The sequence below is a fragment of the Tachysurus fulvidraco genome, chromosome 8 (genome assembly GCF_022655615.1).
Source record: "Tachysurus fulvidraco isolate hzauxx_2018 chromosome 8, HZAU_PFXX_2.0, whole genome shotgun sequence".
Lineage (NCBI taxonomy): Eukaryota > Metazoa > Chordata > Actinopteri > Siluriformes > Bagridae > Tachysurus > Tachysurus fulvidraco.
Window position 1 is genome coordinate 14634199 of NC_062525.1, and position 16521 is coordinate 14650719.

At 38.5% G+C, this 16521-nt stretch overlaps 1 protein-coding gene across 2 annotated transcripts; it reads left to right on the forward strand.

Annotated features, from left to right (window-relative positions):
• The first annotated feature begins 39 nt into the window (after positions 1-39).
• kif20bb (kinesin family member 20Bb) lies at positions 40-12477 on the forward strand. Of its 2 annotated transcripts, none has more exons than XM_047817545.1 (28): positions 40-202; positions 415-523; positions 664-753; positions 900-1019; positions 1128-1266; positions 1365-1549; positions 1650-1710; positions 2261-2458; positions 2659-2770; positions 2936-3007; positions 3198-3347; positions 3456-3618; positions 3880-4146; positions 4907-5043; positions 5139-5268; positions 5412-5616; positions 5709-5770; positions 5884-6003; positions 6085-7088; positions 7961-8099; positions 8227-8340; positions 8430-8478; positions 8682-8791; positions 9763-9951; positions 10062-10136; positions 11434-11572; positions 11648-11787; positions 12064-12477. In XM_047817545.1, the coding sequence occupies exons 2-28, from the start codon at positions 419-421 to the stop codon at positions 12172-12174; spliced, it is 4386 nt and encodes a 1461-aa protein (XP_047673501.1). In that variant the 5' UTR covers positions 40-202; positions 415-418; the 3' UTR covers positions 12175-12477. The 2 variants fall into 2 exon arrangements, with proteins under 2 accessions (XP_047673501.1, XP_047673502.1); XM_047817546.1 differs by having other exon boundaries at positions 6085-7001.
• Positions 12478-16521: the final 4044 nt, after the last annotated feature.

Below are 16521 nucleotides of genomic sequence, written 5' to 3' on the forward strand. Positions count from 1 at the left end.
TAAACTACAACACGACTCCCATAATCCTTTTCGGCTTGACTTAGCGATCTGTTTGGTGGAATTCAAACAGAAGAACCGCGGAGTTGACAAATGTGTGTTGTTAGCTTCGATAGCAACGGTTAAATAGCTATAGGACTTTATCACAAACAAGAGGAATAACTAGAACAAGGAGAACAAGGAATACGGTTTAAGTCGCACAATTGTATGTTTTTTTTTTAACGTAGTTTAAGTGAAGGTTATGAGTTGAAGCTGTTGTGTAGCTTAAGCTACCGTTAGTAGGAAACTCTGTAAACATAAAGCCTTTGTTGTTGTTATGATGATGATGATGATAATAGTAATAGTATTTATTAGGGTTTGAATAATCTATTTATTCACATAATGTATGTTTAACACCATGATGTGTTTATTTCTCAGAAGCATGGAGTCGTGTCTGAATTCCAGACCTGAGAGAGTGGGTTGTGTAACTGTGGAAGATCTGAAAAAAGACCTTTTTGTAGAATTCACCCAAATCCCTGCACTTCAGGTAACACCGCTTCATGATCTGTACACCGAGACCATCCTCATGATTAATGTGTTGCTTTGTTTTTTGTTTTTATTATTATTTACCTTGGAATTATAAAGAAATAAAGCCCACAGAACAAAAACATCCGACTGTCCCCGTAGGAACCCGGAGCCGTGGACAAGGAACACTTGCAGGTCTACTTACGGATACGTCCTTTGACCTCTACAGAGAGTGAATTTAGTGAATCGCAGGTGTGTACAGCTCACAAGACCGCACTCTTCCAAGCTTATTGTTGTGGATTATTCAGATGGATGAATGCAGTGTTGGTGGAACATGTCATAGGAATTTTTTAAAAGAAAGAAAACAAAAGTAAAAGGGTTTTTTTCCCACTTCACAGGAATGCATTTCCATTGAACCCCCGGACACTGTGGTTTTAAAAGCCCCTAGATTGTCACTGACAGCGAGACAAAGTGAAAAGCTAGGACCTCAACTTGCACAGCGATTCCAGTTTTCAAAGGTGCAAACTGCAATTCTTATTGTTGCATACATTCTTTTTTTAATCGTTGAGCCTGCTTGAAAACTCATTTCACAATTTAATAACGTTTGTACGGAATAAATTGACCAGGTGTATGGCCCAGAAACAACACAACGGCAGATTTTCGATGGTACAACAAAAGCCCTTGTGAAGGATGTCCTGGGAGGAGGAAATTCTTTAGTCTTCACTTACGGTGTAACCAATGCCGGGAAAACGTTCACATTTTTAGGTGAGCTTGTTTTAAAGGGCTGTTTGTGTTACACTGACATTAAACAACTCTTCTGCAGTGAAGATACACACAATGTGCATTAAACTCTAATATTTAAGGTCCTGAAAGCGATGGAGGAATTGTGCCCAGGTCGCTAAACGTGATCTTTAACAGCATTGTGGGACGAGTCTATACGCAGAATAACATTAAGCCCCAACGATGTGTCGAATTTACAAGACTGACTAAAGACCAGCAGGAGGAGGACACCAAGATTAAGAAAAATCTTCTAAGGAGATTTAAAGAGGTTCAGTAGAATAAAGAAAGCGTTTCATATTTCCTGCATATGTTTTAATGAATCTAATATTGGTATAATGAACTTCTCTGAAAATCTTTTTCTTCTCTAGAGCGATTTACAAAAAAGCAACTCCAGCATATCAAATTCAGCTTGCAGCACCTTACTTGAGGGCAAGTATTAAACAATTCTACATGTGTTTATATGTTTATTTGTTTTCTGGGTTGTTCCACTGAACATAGGAGCAGTGATTGGAACAAAATATTTACAGAAGCACTCCTGCATGAGTACATTTTTAGCATGTGTATCTGTATGTAAAGTGTGGTCACTGTTGATAAACGTTTCAATCTATTCAACCAAATAGACATTCTTGTGTATAAACCACTCTCTGCCTCTAGAAAGTTTTGTATTTCACCGAGGATAACGTGCCACATCTGGAAAGTCCCCTTTTGTTGCCCTTTTGAAAATACAGGGCTTTCCATACAAAACAGACGGAAGTGTGTTGGCGGTACAAAACCAAATAATAATTTTTTAAAACAAGCAAACAAATATATACACACATCGACATGAATATTACTTGGTTTTGTATATTTTTATACATAAAATTATTTGTAGGTAAAATAATATAAGATCTGTTTTATTCAGGTGGAATATTTGGAACTTGATTTGTAATGTTTATTTTATACAATTGTTTTTGATTATTTTCTATCTTCCCTGCTTTAGGTTCCAGTTATGGTGAGTTAGATGAAGACAGCCTTTGTTTGGAGGAAGATTCCCATGTGAAGTTCTCTGTGTGGGTCTCCTTCTGTGAGATCTACAACGAAAACCTCCACGACCTGCTCGACTTCGCCTCGAACACGTTGCGCAGAAGGAGCGTGCTCCGACTGAGTCAGGATGTCAAAGGGAATACATTTGTCAAAGGTACCGAACTGGTTTAGTCTGCTTCTGTTTCTTATATCGATCTGTAAAGCACTATGCACTTGTGTAATTTATTTGCTTACCAGCTGGAGGAGGAGGAGGAGGTTGTATTTGACAGTAGAGGCATAGACACACAAAAAAAATGCATTAAACCATAGACATTGTGGACATTATATTAAATATTATTTCAATACTTTTTACAGATCTGACATGGGTCCAGGTAAACAGTGCAGATGAAGCCTACAAGGTTCTAAAGATTGGACGGAAAAACCAGAGCTTCTCTTCTACAAAGCTCAACAGCGTTTCTAGCAGAAGGTATCATTTTCTTTATTTTCTTCTTCTTCTTCTTCTTCTTCTTCTTCTTCTTATTATTATTATTATTATTATTATTATTATTATTTTTATTATTACACTGACATTTTCAGCTTCTAGGTGCACTTGCACACATTGTTGTATGACTCAAACCTGTGCTGTTTTCAGCCACAGTATTTTCTCCATCCGAATCCTGAGAATTGAAGACATAGGGGTTCCTCGAGTCCAGACCATAAGCGAGTGAGAATCTCTTTATTTGTACTCCAGACATTCTTGATCTCTGTTCCTGCTGAATAATTACGTGGCTGTCTCTGAATCTGTAATGTGTTTTAATCCATAAAAACCTACAACTGCTTCTAAGTCTTTACTATAAGTCTAAGTCTCTGCATCAAGGTAATTTCATCATATGGATGACTTTTAATCCATCCAGGCTTTCTTTGTGTGATCTGGCCGGATCAGAGCGTTGTGCGAAAACCCAGAACAAAGGAGAGCGCTTAAAAGAAGCCGGGAATATTAACACATCGCTGTTAACCTTAGGAAAATGCATAAACTCATTGAGGCTGAGTCAGACACAGTCAAAGTGAGTCTCACAGTTTTTAAACCTACATAAGTGACAAAGATGGACTCACAGTCATGTCGGTGTTGAGGAATGTGAACTAAATTATGATAAATTATTTTTTTCTGGTAGGTTTCAGCAGCATATCCCCTTCAGAGAGAGCAAACTCACTCATTACCTTCAGGGCTTTTTCTGTGGCCGTGGAAAAGCCTGCATGATCGTCAACATCAACCAGTGTGCTTCCATGTATGACGAAACCCTGAACGTCCTCAAGTTCTCAGCAGTGGCTCAGAAGGTCAGTCAGTATTTATTAGCTGTGTAAAATTTTCATAACACAGCCAGTGGTTTAGAAACATTCAGACTGTATGGTGACCTTATTAAAATAAGTTTTTAATCCTTACCTGCAATGAAGGTGAGACGTCCATGTCAAGTTCAAGTTCATCATTTTAAAAATCAGCCAGAGAAAACTTGTGAAACTAAAACTAAGGGGTAAAAAAAATCACTTTTATTGTGCTTCAAAGAAATGCACGCTTCATTTTGTCCACCTGCCTTGTAGGTTGTTGTCTTGAACCCCAAACCAGTCTTAAGTGTTGTGCCTAAGAAATCTGCCAGAGAAGTCTCCATGATGATCAACAACGTGGACAGGAGAGAATGGAGCAGGAGAAGCACCTTAATTAAGTGGGAGACGACCTTGGAGGATGTTCAAGAGGATGAGGATGATGAAGAAATGGAGGTTGATGATGAGGAAGAAGAGGAGAGTGGTGAGGAGAGCATGGTGGAAAACACAGTACTAGAAACTGCAGAAGATCAAGAGCTTGTTGAGGTATAGCATATTATCATTTATAAATCAGTATGCATTCAAAACGGATCGTCTCATATTCCTCCAGCGCTTGTTCGTCTGTATACAGGAGAAAATGAAACCAATCACATAGACCACCAACATCTGGCTAATCAAGTCAAGAAGGAGCCAGTGATGGTCTTTTGGTTTTGCACTAGTGTTCAGGTTTAACTGTCCTCTGGCATGGGTTTAGACTGTGGCTATAGTTTAAAAAAAAATCACTATTCACACTTTTCCAAACTAGCCTGTTATGAATAGAATTTGTGAGAATAAATCAGGTTTTATTTGTGTTCAGTGATAGTTCAGTTTTAAAGTTTACTTTTGCTGGTTTAACACCAGGAATTTCACCAAAATCTCGAACATTTCACCTCAATCAGGAGTTTGTGTCCAGTCCTGCGGCGAGTTTCCTGCTTTTCCTAGTTTAGTATTTTGCTATTCCAAGAATTTCTGCCAAACAACAAACAATTCCTCTATGTTGAGGATTCCAAATGAACATGACATGATGGGATTTGTGCATGATTCCCTAATGGGCAAATATGTCTAGATAGATTCTCTGTGAAGTGAATTTGGAATAGAACAAAGTTAAATTAATCTCTGCAACTAGCCAATCTTTTTTTTTCTTAAATCCTGTGTCTTTTTCATTGCAAGAGAAACAGGCTTTCTCTCCAGGCTGAACGTATTAGCCTCCACTGTGACCGCTGCTTAATGTCTAAGCTGTACTTTCCCCATTCTGTGTTCATTTCAGCTACAGCAGAGGATTAAGGAACTTCAAGAAGAGCTTTCTAAGGAACAATCTGAAAAGCTTGCCATAGAATCACGAATCAGAGAAGAAGTTACCACCGAGTTCATGGAGCTGTTTTCCAATATGGAAAAGGATTACAAGTAAGGCCACGGTGCTGCTTTAACTTAACTTTTAAAAAGGTTATTAACCTGACTCAAGACTTAATGAGGATGTTTTTGTCTTTTACCCTTTCTAGTGAACGTCTGCAGAGAGAGAAAGAAATAGCTGAAGAAAGAGCTGAGAGGAGATTAGAAATACTTAAGAATTTAGTCAACAAAAATGGCACTGAGACGACAACAGAGAATTCTGCTGAGGATGAAACTAAGGTACAGTATAACAAGCGGTTTTTTTTTTGTTTGTTTTTTTTTTTCATCTCCAGTGTTTTTCAAGAGCACATATTCCATTTCGCGGAAAAATTTCCTATTTTAGCATGCTACAAAACGGTGACGTAGGTTCTTCTGCTCTTCAGGAGACTAGAATGACGTTCTTGGGTGGGATGATTGAAGAGATGCAAACTGACCTGGCTATGATAAAGAGAGATGCTGAAGCAGCACAGCTGTGTCTGGAGAGCAAGGATCATTCTCCTGAAGCTGTCAGCAAGCTGAGGACACAGCTGGATGAGATGGAAGAAGAGCTTCTTAAAAACCGTCAGCTAATGAATATCAAAACTAAGGGTGAGTTTATTTACTCGCATGGTCTTGTTTTATTTAACATGGTAGACATGGTGCTTTGTTCCTCACTAACTTTGTCTCCAATTTATTAACAGAAATAGAAGAAGTGCAGGTTTGTGTAAAAAGTTCCAGTGAGCAGCTGCTGGAGGCTCACAAGGTTAGCTTTTTTTTTCCCTTCTCCACGGCAGTCTTTGTTGTACACTGCTAGACTATATACAGGTATAAAATAATCTTTTTTTTTTCCTTTCTTTTTTTTTTTCTTTTCAATAGAATTTTGAAGCTCAGAATCTGAGAAATCAGCAACTGATGGAAATCTGCCAAGAAAAAGATGAGATGATCTCCAAGCTGCAGATTGCTTTAGATCAAAATGCTGAAGCAGCTAATAATGATGTAAGTTGCAACATCTAGTGCTTATAAAAGTGGTATAAATTTTTGCCAGTTTTGCACTGATTATACTGCTGTGCTTTACAGAGGGCCTGTAAAGACCAAGAAATTCTTCAGCTTGCAAACACCTTAAAAGAGAAAAATGACTTCTTGGCTGAGCTCAATCGTGAACGGCATTCTCTTGATCAAAAGTTGAAGGATCTTACTGAAGAGCTGAAAAACCAAGCGCATGCATGTGAAGCTGCTGTGTCTTTACTTGAAACAGAAAAAGCAGCAACCACTAAACTATCAAACGAGAACCAATCACTTGCCACTGAGCTCAGAGATCTCCAGCAAGCAGCTAATGACCTGAAGACCAGGCTCACAGCCAAGGACACTGAATTAAACATTAAGAAAATAGAGGCTTCCCGGCTTTCTGAGGAGCTCCAAAAAACCCAAGCTCTTCTCCAGAAGCATGAAGAAGAGGCTATTGAGCAATCTCAGACAATCAAATCTCTGAAGATGGAGACCCAGGAACTTTTGAAAGAACAAACAAACAAGTGCGTCTTCCAAGAGACCATAACAGCTCTCCGTAGAGAGTGTGAGACGATGATGTCCACATCCCAGGAGAAAAGCAGGAAGATCACGGCCCTGGAGCAGGAAGTCAGTCAGCTAAGAGAGGTAATGTGCCAGAAGCAGAACCTGTGCGATCAGCTTGAGCAAGAGAGAGGAGCTCAGAGCGAAAAGAATCAACAACTGCTCAGCCGCTACGAAGCCAAGAAGCTGATTGTGGAGCAGATGAAGAGAAGTCACTCTGAGCTGGAGACAGAGCTCCATGGTGTAAGAGAGCAGTTGGCTGTCCTGGAGAAGCAACAGCAGGCCTTTACACACAGCTCTGAGAGACTTGGACAGGTGGAGAAGAAGCTTGCTGAGAAAGAGGCTCATTGTGCAGATCTGGAGCAGAGACTCCTGCAAACCCAGAAGAAGCTGGACCAGGCAGAGAAGAGAGATCGAAGTGAGGAGAGGTCTCTATATGAAAGGAGAAAAGAAATGGAGAATAAACTTGACCATAAGAACACAGAACTTGAGAAGAAAGCTCAGAAACTATTACAGTAAGTTGCTTCCAAATTTTTACCAGTGCACACAAGACTGGAACCTTTGGTGCCAGGATGCCAAAATTTGTGCATCAGTGTAGTACCAAAGTGCATAATAATTGTACTATTGTATAATTGTGTAATAATAAACAGGACAGCATGCTACACTATAGATAGATGGATGGATAGATAGTCGTAATTATTTAACTTTGTGAAGACAGAAAACAATGATTTTTCTGATTTTACAGGGGGCTTTAATGTGTTGGAGATATTATTATTATTATTATTATTATTATTATTATTATTACATTTGAAAAATTTGCATTTTAAGTCTGTGGCAGAAAATCAATGGAACTTTGATCATTCAAAGGATAGAAATGGTAGAAAAAGATCTGAACCAATGAAACCTGACACTGATGTGTGTTTGGGCCTGTTCTTGTTTATGAATGTGCAGTATACAATGGTTATCTAGTATACAATGGTTATCTAGTGACCATCCTTTTGAAATACGTCATGTTCAAAAGTATGTGAACACCTACCCAAATCACCCAAGTTTTGCCACGAAGTGTCTTTGTATGCTGTAGCATTAACAATGTGTCTTTAATGGAACTAAGGGCCTTTGTGCACAACGTGAGGTCCATGAACACATGGTTTGCACATAGCCCTGACCTCAAACCCACATAACACTAATGGGATGAACTGGAATGCTGATCAAGCCCCAGACATCAGTTTAATCTCAATAATGTTCTTACAGATGAATGGACATGTTTCTGTCACCACACTCCACAATCTAGTGGAAAGCTTTCCAGAAGAGTGAGAAGAGTGGAAGTTATTACCACAGCAAATAGAGACTAAAACGAGAACTGTTTTTAATTTTTTTTTTAAAACAGATTTAAAACACAGGTAAATGATGGGCTGGAAACAGTTAAGAGGGTAAGTCTGGATCTGGAACAGAAAGAGAAACGTATCGCTGGTCTACTTTCTCAGCTGACTGAGAGCAAAGCTGAAACTGAGCAGATGCAAAAAGAGGTTAGTCTGTGGGCTTTGTGGTAACTTATCAGGTGCGGAATCAGAATGTTATATATACATATGTTATGAAAACTTATGTTATGTTATGTAAACTTACATATGTTATGAAAATCGTTTTCTCTGCTAGATTGCATGCTTGTCAGAAACCGTCCGAACGCTGCAACAGAAGCTTTGTGACTTGGAGAAAGACAGGGATCAAGCCGTCGCCGAGAAAGAGCGGATTATTGAAACTCTGAAGACCGTGAGCAGCTTTCTGCAATCTCATTGGTTTACAGATTTCATCCAAACACTATTAAGACTGTTTACATAATCCTTTATCATCTTCAACAGGACCAAGCCAACAAAGCTGAATCACATCAAGACCATAAAAGCTGTCAAGGTAATCCTTTAAAACCAGGACATTGAAATGGTCATCACATCTGGTGGTGTTAAACGTTCTAATTCAATAGTCTCATAGTGAAATACATCATATGTAAAATAAGTAAAGGGATCTTCAGCTGGTATTTGATTTATACTTGTGGAGCTTCTGGTCGAAGTATGATGTTTTCTTTCCTTTTCATATCACTGACCTATTTCTCACAGAGCTTATGAAGCCGAAGGAGAACCATCAGAGAAAGCGCATGACTGAGACTGAACCTAATGGTTCACAGAAGGACGAGCGAAAAGTAGAAGAAACTCCAGCACTTTGGACAGTAAGTGCAATAGACTTCAGATGCATCAAGTTTATAAATTCAACTTGTAGCTCGTTAGTCAAGTGGCATTTCTGCTAAAATTGTTGGAAAGTGAAAGTGACATGACATATGGCTAAGTATGGTGACCCATACTCAGAATTTGTTCTCTGCGTTTATCCCATTCAAAGTGAACACACACACCGCGAACACACACCCGGAGCAGTGGGCAGCCGTTTATGCTGCGGCGCACGGGGAGCAGTTCGGGGGGTTGGTGCCTTGCTCAGACTCTAACCATTAGGCCATGACTTGGAAGTGTAATGGAATAATGGAAGTGTTGTAATGGAAGAAATCAATCTCTTGCACTATCCGTAGTGTTTATAAGCTGTGCCTGTGGAAAAAACCCAAGGCCAGTGGAGAAAGACAAAGCCAAAAGGGTTACTTATATATCACCAAGAGAGATTTGTTGTGCTTTCACTTTAAACACTTTTCATAAGCAAAGGAGCTCTTAAACCGTAGTGAACGCTGAATAGTCATTCAGTGGCTTAGATAACGTAATGGCTTAGTCTTAGTTAACATGCAGAAAACATTTGCTATTTAATAGTTACTGCCTGTCTGCCCTTAAATTTGCTTGTGAATTAAAACAATTTAGTTCCAGCATTTATAGCTACAGATTATTCCTGTCTATGACAGAGAGCAGACAGTCTGATGCACTGTTAGTTTTAATGAGACTGATTGTCTATGCCAAAGCATCTGGGTTCAGTGATTCTTAGTGTGTTCCTAGTTTTTATTCTTTTTACTGCAGAAATGTGTAAATCCAGCCATAGAGGTTCCTCTGAGGAACTTGGCAGGCTGAACATGCTGACAGGATTGTGTGAACCTTTCATCTGCTGATAGAATACGATTGTTGTTCTGGGATCAGAGCCACAGAATATTAAAGACACACTAACACATTTGAGTACTGGATCTATAAGTCAATGTATGATGATTTTCAGCAGACTTCAGTACACGAGACCTCAGTGCTCTCCACCATGGACGAGAAAGAAAAGCGCTTCCCCAAACCTGAAGTGGAGATCAGCTTCTCCCCTCTCAAACCCGACCGTCTGAACATCTGCAGGCCAGGAGACGACGAACCGGTCACAGTCAAAATCAAGCGCACAGCCAGGAAGAGGAAAACTGTTGAGGTCCTAGGAATAAAAAAAAATCTTCTTTACTTGCTTTTTGTCATTTATTGTTGCACCCAGGTATTAACTTGCACTGGCATGTTGTTGTTGTTTTTTTATTTGTCTACTAGAACGCAGTCGAGTCAGAAAACAGGAAGAACATGCGGCTTCGAGGAAACGCCAGGGCTAATATACAACGTGTAGAGGTATATATACATATATATGTGCTAAATTGTGCTTGTACCTGTGGCTGCATGATCGTGTTCAATACCGTTATTTTGCTCATTGTGATTTTATAGTAAATATACACAAGTGAAGCATAAACCAGAAACATTTGAGGTTAGTCGTAAAGGAAAAATCCACCCTGAATCATTATTTAAAATTGTTATATAAGACTGAATTGTGTGCAAGATTTATTGTTTAATCAAATTCTGTTTTTAGGTGTGTGTGTGTGTATGTGTGTGTGTGTGTGTGTGTTTTACTTCAGCTAACAGCATCTGACATTACTGTAACACCCGTAACTGCTAAGAGCTTTTTTCGTCTCTTTAAACAGAGATTGATGCAGCAGTGCTTTAAACCTTTTAGACTGCACAGCTCTCTCCTTTCTTCTGTATACTCTGCTAGATCAGTCCCTTATCTCTAACCAGAGTCAAAGCTGCATCACTTGCATTCTCCTGAAAAATGGAGAGTGAATTGAAGCTTTTGCTCTTTTCGTGTTTTTGGAGCTAAAAGTCAAACCTGACTGTATCTCTTGTTATCTTCAAATTCGACACCATTTTAAAGCATTATTTGGCACTGGAACACCAATAATGAACAAATGAACACCAACATGGGGGCATGGTGGCTTAGTGGTGAGCACCTTCGCCTCACACCTCCAGGGATGGGGGTTCGATTCCCGCTTCCGCCTTGTGTGTGTGGAGTTTGCATGTTCTCCCCGTGCCTTGGGGATTTCCTCCGGGTACTCCGGTTTCCTCCCTCGGTCCAAAGACATGCATGGTAGGTTGATTGGCATCTCTGGAAAAATTGTCCGTAGTGAATGAGAGTGTGTGTGTGCCCTGTGATGGGTTGGCACTCCGTCCAGGGTGTATCCTGCCTGGATGCCCGATGACGCCTGAGATAGGCACAGGCTCCCCGTGACCCGAGGTAGTTCGGATAAGAGTTAGAAAATGAATGAATGAACACCAACATCACTAAAGACATCAGAAACATTCAGGATGGATCTTTCCTTGAAATGATTCAGTGGATTTGAAGTATGTGACATTTGTGTTAAACCCCAGATGAAAGTGAAAACAATTGGTCAGTGCTGCTACAAAAAAAGGTTGTCTTGTAATACTAATACATAGAGATGCATTGATCTGATGTTGCTTGTCAGTTATTTGCTTAATATTGAGCATGCTGGGTGACTATAGTGTCCCAGCTCTCATCTCACTGCACTGTTTTGCAGCTTTGGTAGTGCATTCAAAAGTCAAGTGATCCATGTATCAATTCTTCTTCTCCTGTAAGTCCCCCCCAGTGCTCGCTACAATGGCTAATCAATCCAAACAAAAGGATTCTCCTGTTAGTCTGAAAGGCAAGAAAGACGGAACCCTGCAAAAGATCGGTGACTTCATCCAAAGTTCTCCGACCCTTCTAGGGAGCAAAGGTCAGTTCTGGTTCTTTTTAGGCTCTGTCGATGGTATTGAGCAGTTGCTGATATCATCACATTCTTTCTCCACAGCTAAAAAGATCATGGCAAAGGTTGCTTTAAAATCTCCAGAGCCTGAGATCAACAGCGAGACGAGCAACAAACCCAAGAGATCGAAACGCAAGCTGTTCAAGACTGAAATCTCCTCGCCTCTCGACATCCCTTCACATCCGGTAAGTTGAGCTTTAGGATGATTTACAGACACAGAATGGTTTAGACAGCTGCATAAATGTTGGCACCTTTCATGAAAATATATAATATGCAATGTGTAATATTCTGAGCCAAGGTATTCAGCAATAACATTTTCTTAAGTTTTACAGTTTTTTTGCAAAACAAATGATCTGCATTTTAACGATTAATATTCATTCTACAGAACAGAGCAAAAGCATTAAGCATCTTGCAGTAATCAGTGTGTGTATGTTAATAATATACGATTCATTTACCCACAGATCATCGGAATAGATCAAGAAGACAAAGAAAGCGATCATCACATTATTAAAAGAAAATTAAGAACAAGAACTGCCAAAATACGACTTGAGTCAGACTCGAGTTTCTGGTAATTTATTGTTAATTAACATGTGCTGAATGTTTTAGTGCTATTTTATGCAGATTTGTGTAAATATGTGACCATTTTTTGAAATCTGTAAATATATGGTTCTGAGTGATGGTCATTTATTTCTCACGTCAGTAGACAGAGGTGTGATGGTCATGTAAGAGTAATCAACTGATATTAGGAGGCACCCGTTTGACCTCTGCCCAGGGCACAGATGCATCTGCCTGCTCAGAACGTTCTTGTTTGTTTAAAATAAAATGCAGTTTAAAATCAAATCAACAGGTGAAGTGAATAAATGCTATGCTAGCAATGTTAGTTTTGTACTGCTTTACTAGCACAAAAGGTATATTTTGTTCCCAAAGCTTTTGTAACATTGTGTAACTTTTGTGTGACCAAATTAATATATATATATATATATATATATATATATATATATATATATATATATATATATATATATATATACACGTATGTATATATATATATATATATATATATGTATGTGTGTGTGTGTGTGTATATATATATATATATATATATATATATATATATATATATATATATATATATATATATATATATATATAAAATCATGTATTTGCATGTCAGATTCACTGCTTTGTTAATGCTCGTCTTCTAAATCAGAGGTCATATAGCTTGGCTTGGCTCCCCACCTGCCTCTCTCGGCTGCTGATAGATTGATTGACCTTATCTTTGTCTCTCGGCTGTTTATCAGCGAGGGGCTGTCTCAGGAGCTGCTATGGCTTCGGTCATGATTTATAGGGATTACCGATTCGGATACGAGTGTCATTGTGCTGTGGTTTGTAGGTCAGAGTCTGATCAGGAGTATCTACATTTAAAAGAAATAGAAAAGTAAGAAGTAGCATGATGGTCTAAGTTTAATTTCTAATTCCTGATATCTGCATGTCTTTGGACTGATGAGGTTGTTAGAGCATTATATCTTGTGAGTTTTACCAGTAGTGAAAATGAGCTGCTTATCTTCATCTTGACATAAATGTGTACATAGAAACCTCTGTTGCACTTACTGATTTTCTTAGTACTTTTCTGTAATTCCTGCTCCATAATGTTCATGCTCAATTTCTTTTTATAAATGGTGATTATTTGGACTCCATGTAAATTAATGCAAAATAAATGTAGAATTGAAATAGACTCAAGCATCTCAGCCACATATTCTGTCAAGTGCCTAAGTTCAGCACGATCACTACTGTCTGTACTTCATTTGTTCAACACAATTTATTCAACTGAACGAATTGCTTAGTCAAAGCAAAAAAAAAAGAATAATAATTTACATACATTTTGCTTGTTACATACAAAATGAATTCGATTTGCAATACAAATGGGAAAGCTGGAGGATTTTATCATTCATGAATGATATTTTTAACTTACTATTTCTCAAACTTTATGTATTTAATACCAAATTTATCAAGCCCTTAACCCTCAATTGCTCAGTTGTATAAAAATGTACTGTAAGTCGCTCTGGATAAGGGCTGCTGTAAATGTAATGTAAATGTAATATTCCCACATAATGAATCACATTAAATATGTTTAATGTGCTGGAGAAAATATAGGTGAAGCCACATTGTTGAATTAAATTTTGTGTGTATGTGCATACATAAGTATTCCTGTGTAAATATTACCATAGCGAAAAGAGAACCGATGTCTCTTCTATGCTCTGCAGATCTCACTTTAATTTTCCTTTAAATATTATCAAAAAGATTTAAATATTGATGAAAAATGTGGAGGCAAATGAAACCCTGTTCCATGCAGTCTGTGTGTGTTAGCCAAGACCAGAGCGTGTTGAAGAACTTTGCTGAAATGCCACAGCAAACGAACTACAGCTTCATCATCTCCTCAGCTCACACATCACACTGACATCCCAGCTGTTGCTGTTTCCATCCGATAAAGAAAACCTCATGAATATGTGAGGAATATATACATTACTGATACCGTGTCATTTATGAATCTTCAGTTCTGATGGCTCACATTATATTTCTAACATGTTAAAATAAGGCACTGTATATTCTAACCTTGGAATAGATAAACCTGTGGTTTTGGGGTATACACTATAAAACGTTCAAGATGATAAATTCATCTTAACATTCAAGCTCTGTACCTACATGATTTATCTACATCATTGTGCTGCTTCTACATGCAGGGCTGTCAAGTGTCACGCATTTCGGTCTTTTGTCACGCTCTCCCGCCAAACATCGTATTTCTCACGCACAAAAACTTGTTGACTGTTTATCATATATTTAATAAGCCGCAGCGCCCAAAATGTATCAGTCCGCACCGCTGTCTCTATGGAACCGGGAATCAAGCGCGTCTCAGTTCTTAGTCGACCCTCACACTTATAAGCCAATCAAAAAAAAGAGGCTACACAACAGCCAATCAGAAAATAGCACTATTGTATATGGGTAAGATTAACGCAACAACCAATAATAAAAAAATTAAAAAAAAACATTCATTAGCGAGGGTATTTTCGATGGTCGGTTTGAACAAAACTTCAACACGAAACAGCTTGTCTCTGGACGGGACATTGTCCTCAATCATGACCCTAAAAATGGCTGGGCTTGAGCCGAACTGTTTTAAATGGGACAACATTACAAATGATAAAGGAGTCCAAAAAGGCAATAAACACTTACAATAAACAACACCAGTAATAATCTCAGTCTCTCTCTCTCTCTCTCTCTCTCTCTCTCTCTCTCTCTCTCTCTCTCTCTCTCTCTCTCTCTCTCTCTCTCTCTCTGAGTGAGAGAATCTCAGTGATTTTGTCCATGGCATGGTTGTTTCTGCTGTTTTGTAAGGTATGAGTATTTCTATAACGGCTGATCTAGGATTTTCACGCACAAGTCTCTAGAGTTTACTCAGAATGGTGCAATAAAGTAAAAACTCCAGTAAGCAGCAGTTTATGCATGATGTGAGGCCATCTCACACAACTTAGACTGGGGCTGCAGTAAATATTTACTAGGAGCCTGCTCTCTTACACCTAGCGCAGATGAACGGTTCTAATTTAATAACAGGGGCAGAGGAACTTCTTAGGACAAAGTCAAGGACTGTGACATTCAGATATACAAAACAAACTCAAATGCAGGCATCAGCCTAAAGAGAAGGACCGATGTGCTTGTGCAAGCTCAAAGTCAGAGAGCCTACAGTATTGTGTGTACTAATAATACTTTCTCCTCTCCATGGGTGTCTTTCGGTAGCGTCCTTCAGGACTTGCTGATTTATTAGTTTAGAGAATATTTGGTTTCAGAGGTAGCAGAGCTTCAGACATGTTGAGGGTTGATAAGAGGATGCATATTAGCTATGCATATGCACGGCACAAATACAGATTTACTATATACTCAGTGTTAAGGACAGCTTACTATAATGAAAGAAACAACCTGCGGAAACATTGTTGTCTTATTTATTCATTCATTCATTTGGCCTTATGACCAAAGCTGAAGTGTTTGCTTCATTGATTAAACTGACAAGCTAGGCTAATTTTAAATTCAGCTTACTCATCCTTAGCTGCTCAAAGGCAATGCTTTACCAGCTTTAGTTAAACATCCACAGTGTGAAGAAGAGCGTGAAAACGAGCATAAGATGAGTTGCAAGGTCTTTACTGTTACAAGCAGACTGTAAGAGCATGAGTGTAATAATATGAGTGTAAATATTGGTTATATTATTATAGACTTTTCACTCTAGCTAGCGTTATGTTGAATAATTGGACCAGGTGCTTTTGGCCAAAATGAAAAAACAGCCAATTAACTTATTCATTCTAAAACTGTAATGCCCTCAATACACAATTAATAGTGAAGAAATACTGTTACAAAAAAAAAGTAAACTTCTTATACTACCGATTCAGTGTACAGTGTAAACATCTAAATAACAGTAAAGGTTATCTCCATTTATTCCATGCTAAATATCTTTATCAGTTCCTTTCTCGGTTCTGTTTATTAGACACTTGCTAACAATATTTTACTAATATTATTATTGTTTGACTAATAAGGTGCTTTTTTTAATTAAATGCTACATCCATAATGGAGACAAATGTATATGTATGCGAATACTAAGCATGAGTCTCATGGTTCCCAGTCCACTATCAGTGTGTCAGGAGTTTGTCCTACTCTTGGCAGAACATTCATTCAAAGGACTTCGGACACAGCTGGCCATTCTCCAACTGTGTGTATGTACTCGATTGCTCACCTTCATGCTCTCTGTTCTTGATGATTGATATCACTTGTCATCTCACACTCCCTATTTCTTGATTATATTTGTTCACTTTTTTCTGTTCACCTCAGCTTTATGGCCCAGTGATGCATAATTTCTCCGTAAACGAATTTTCCACATG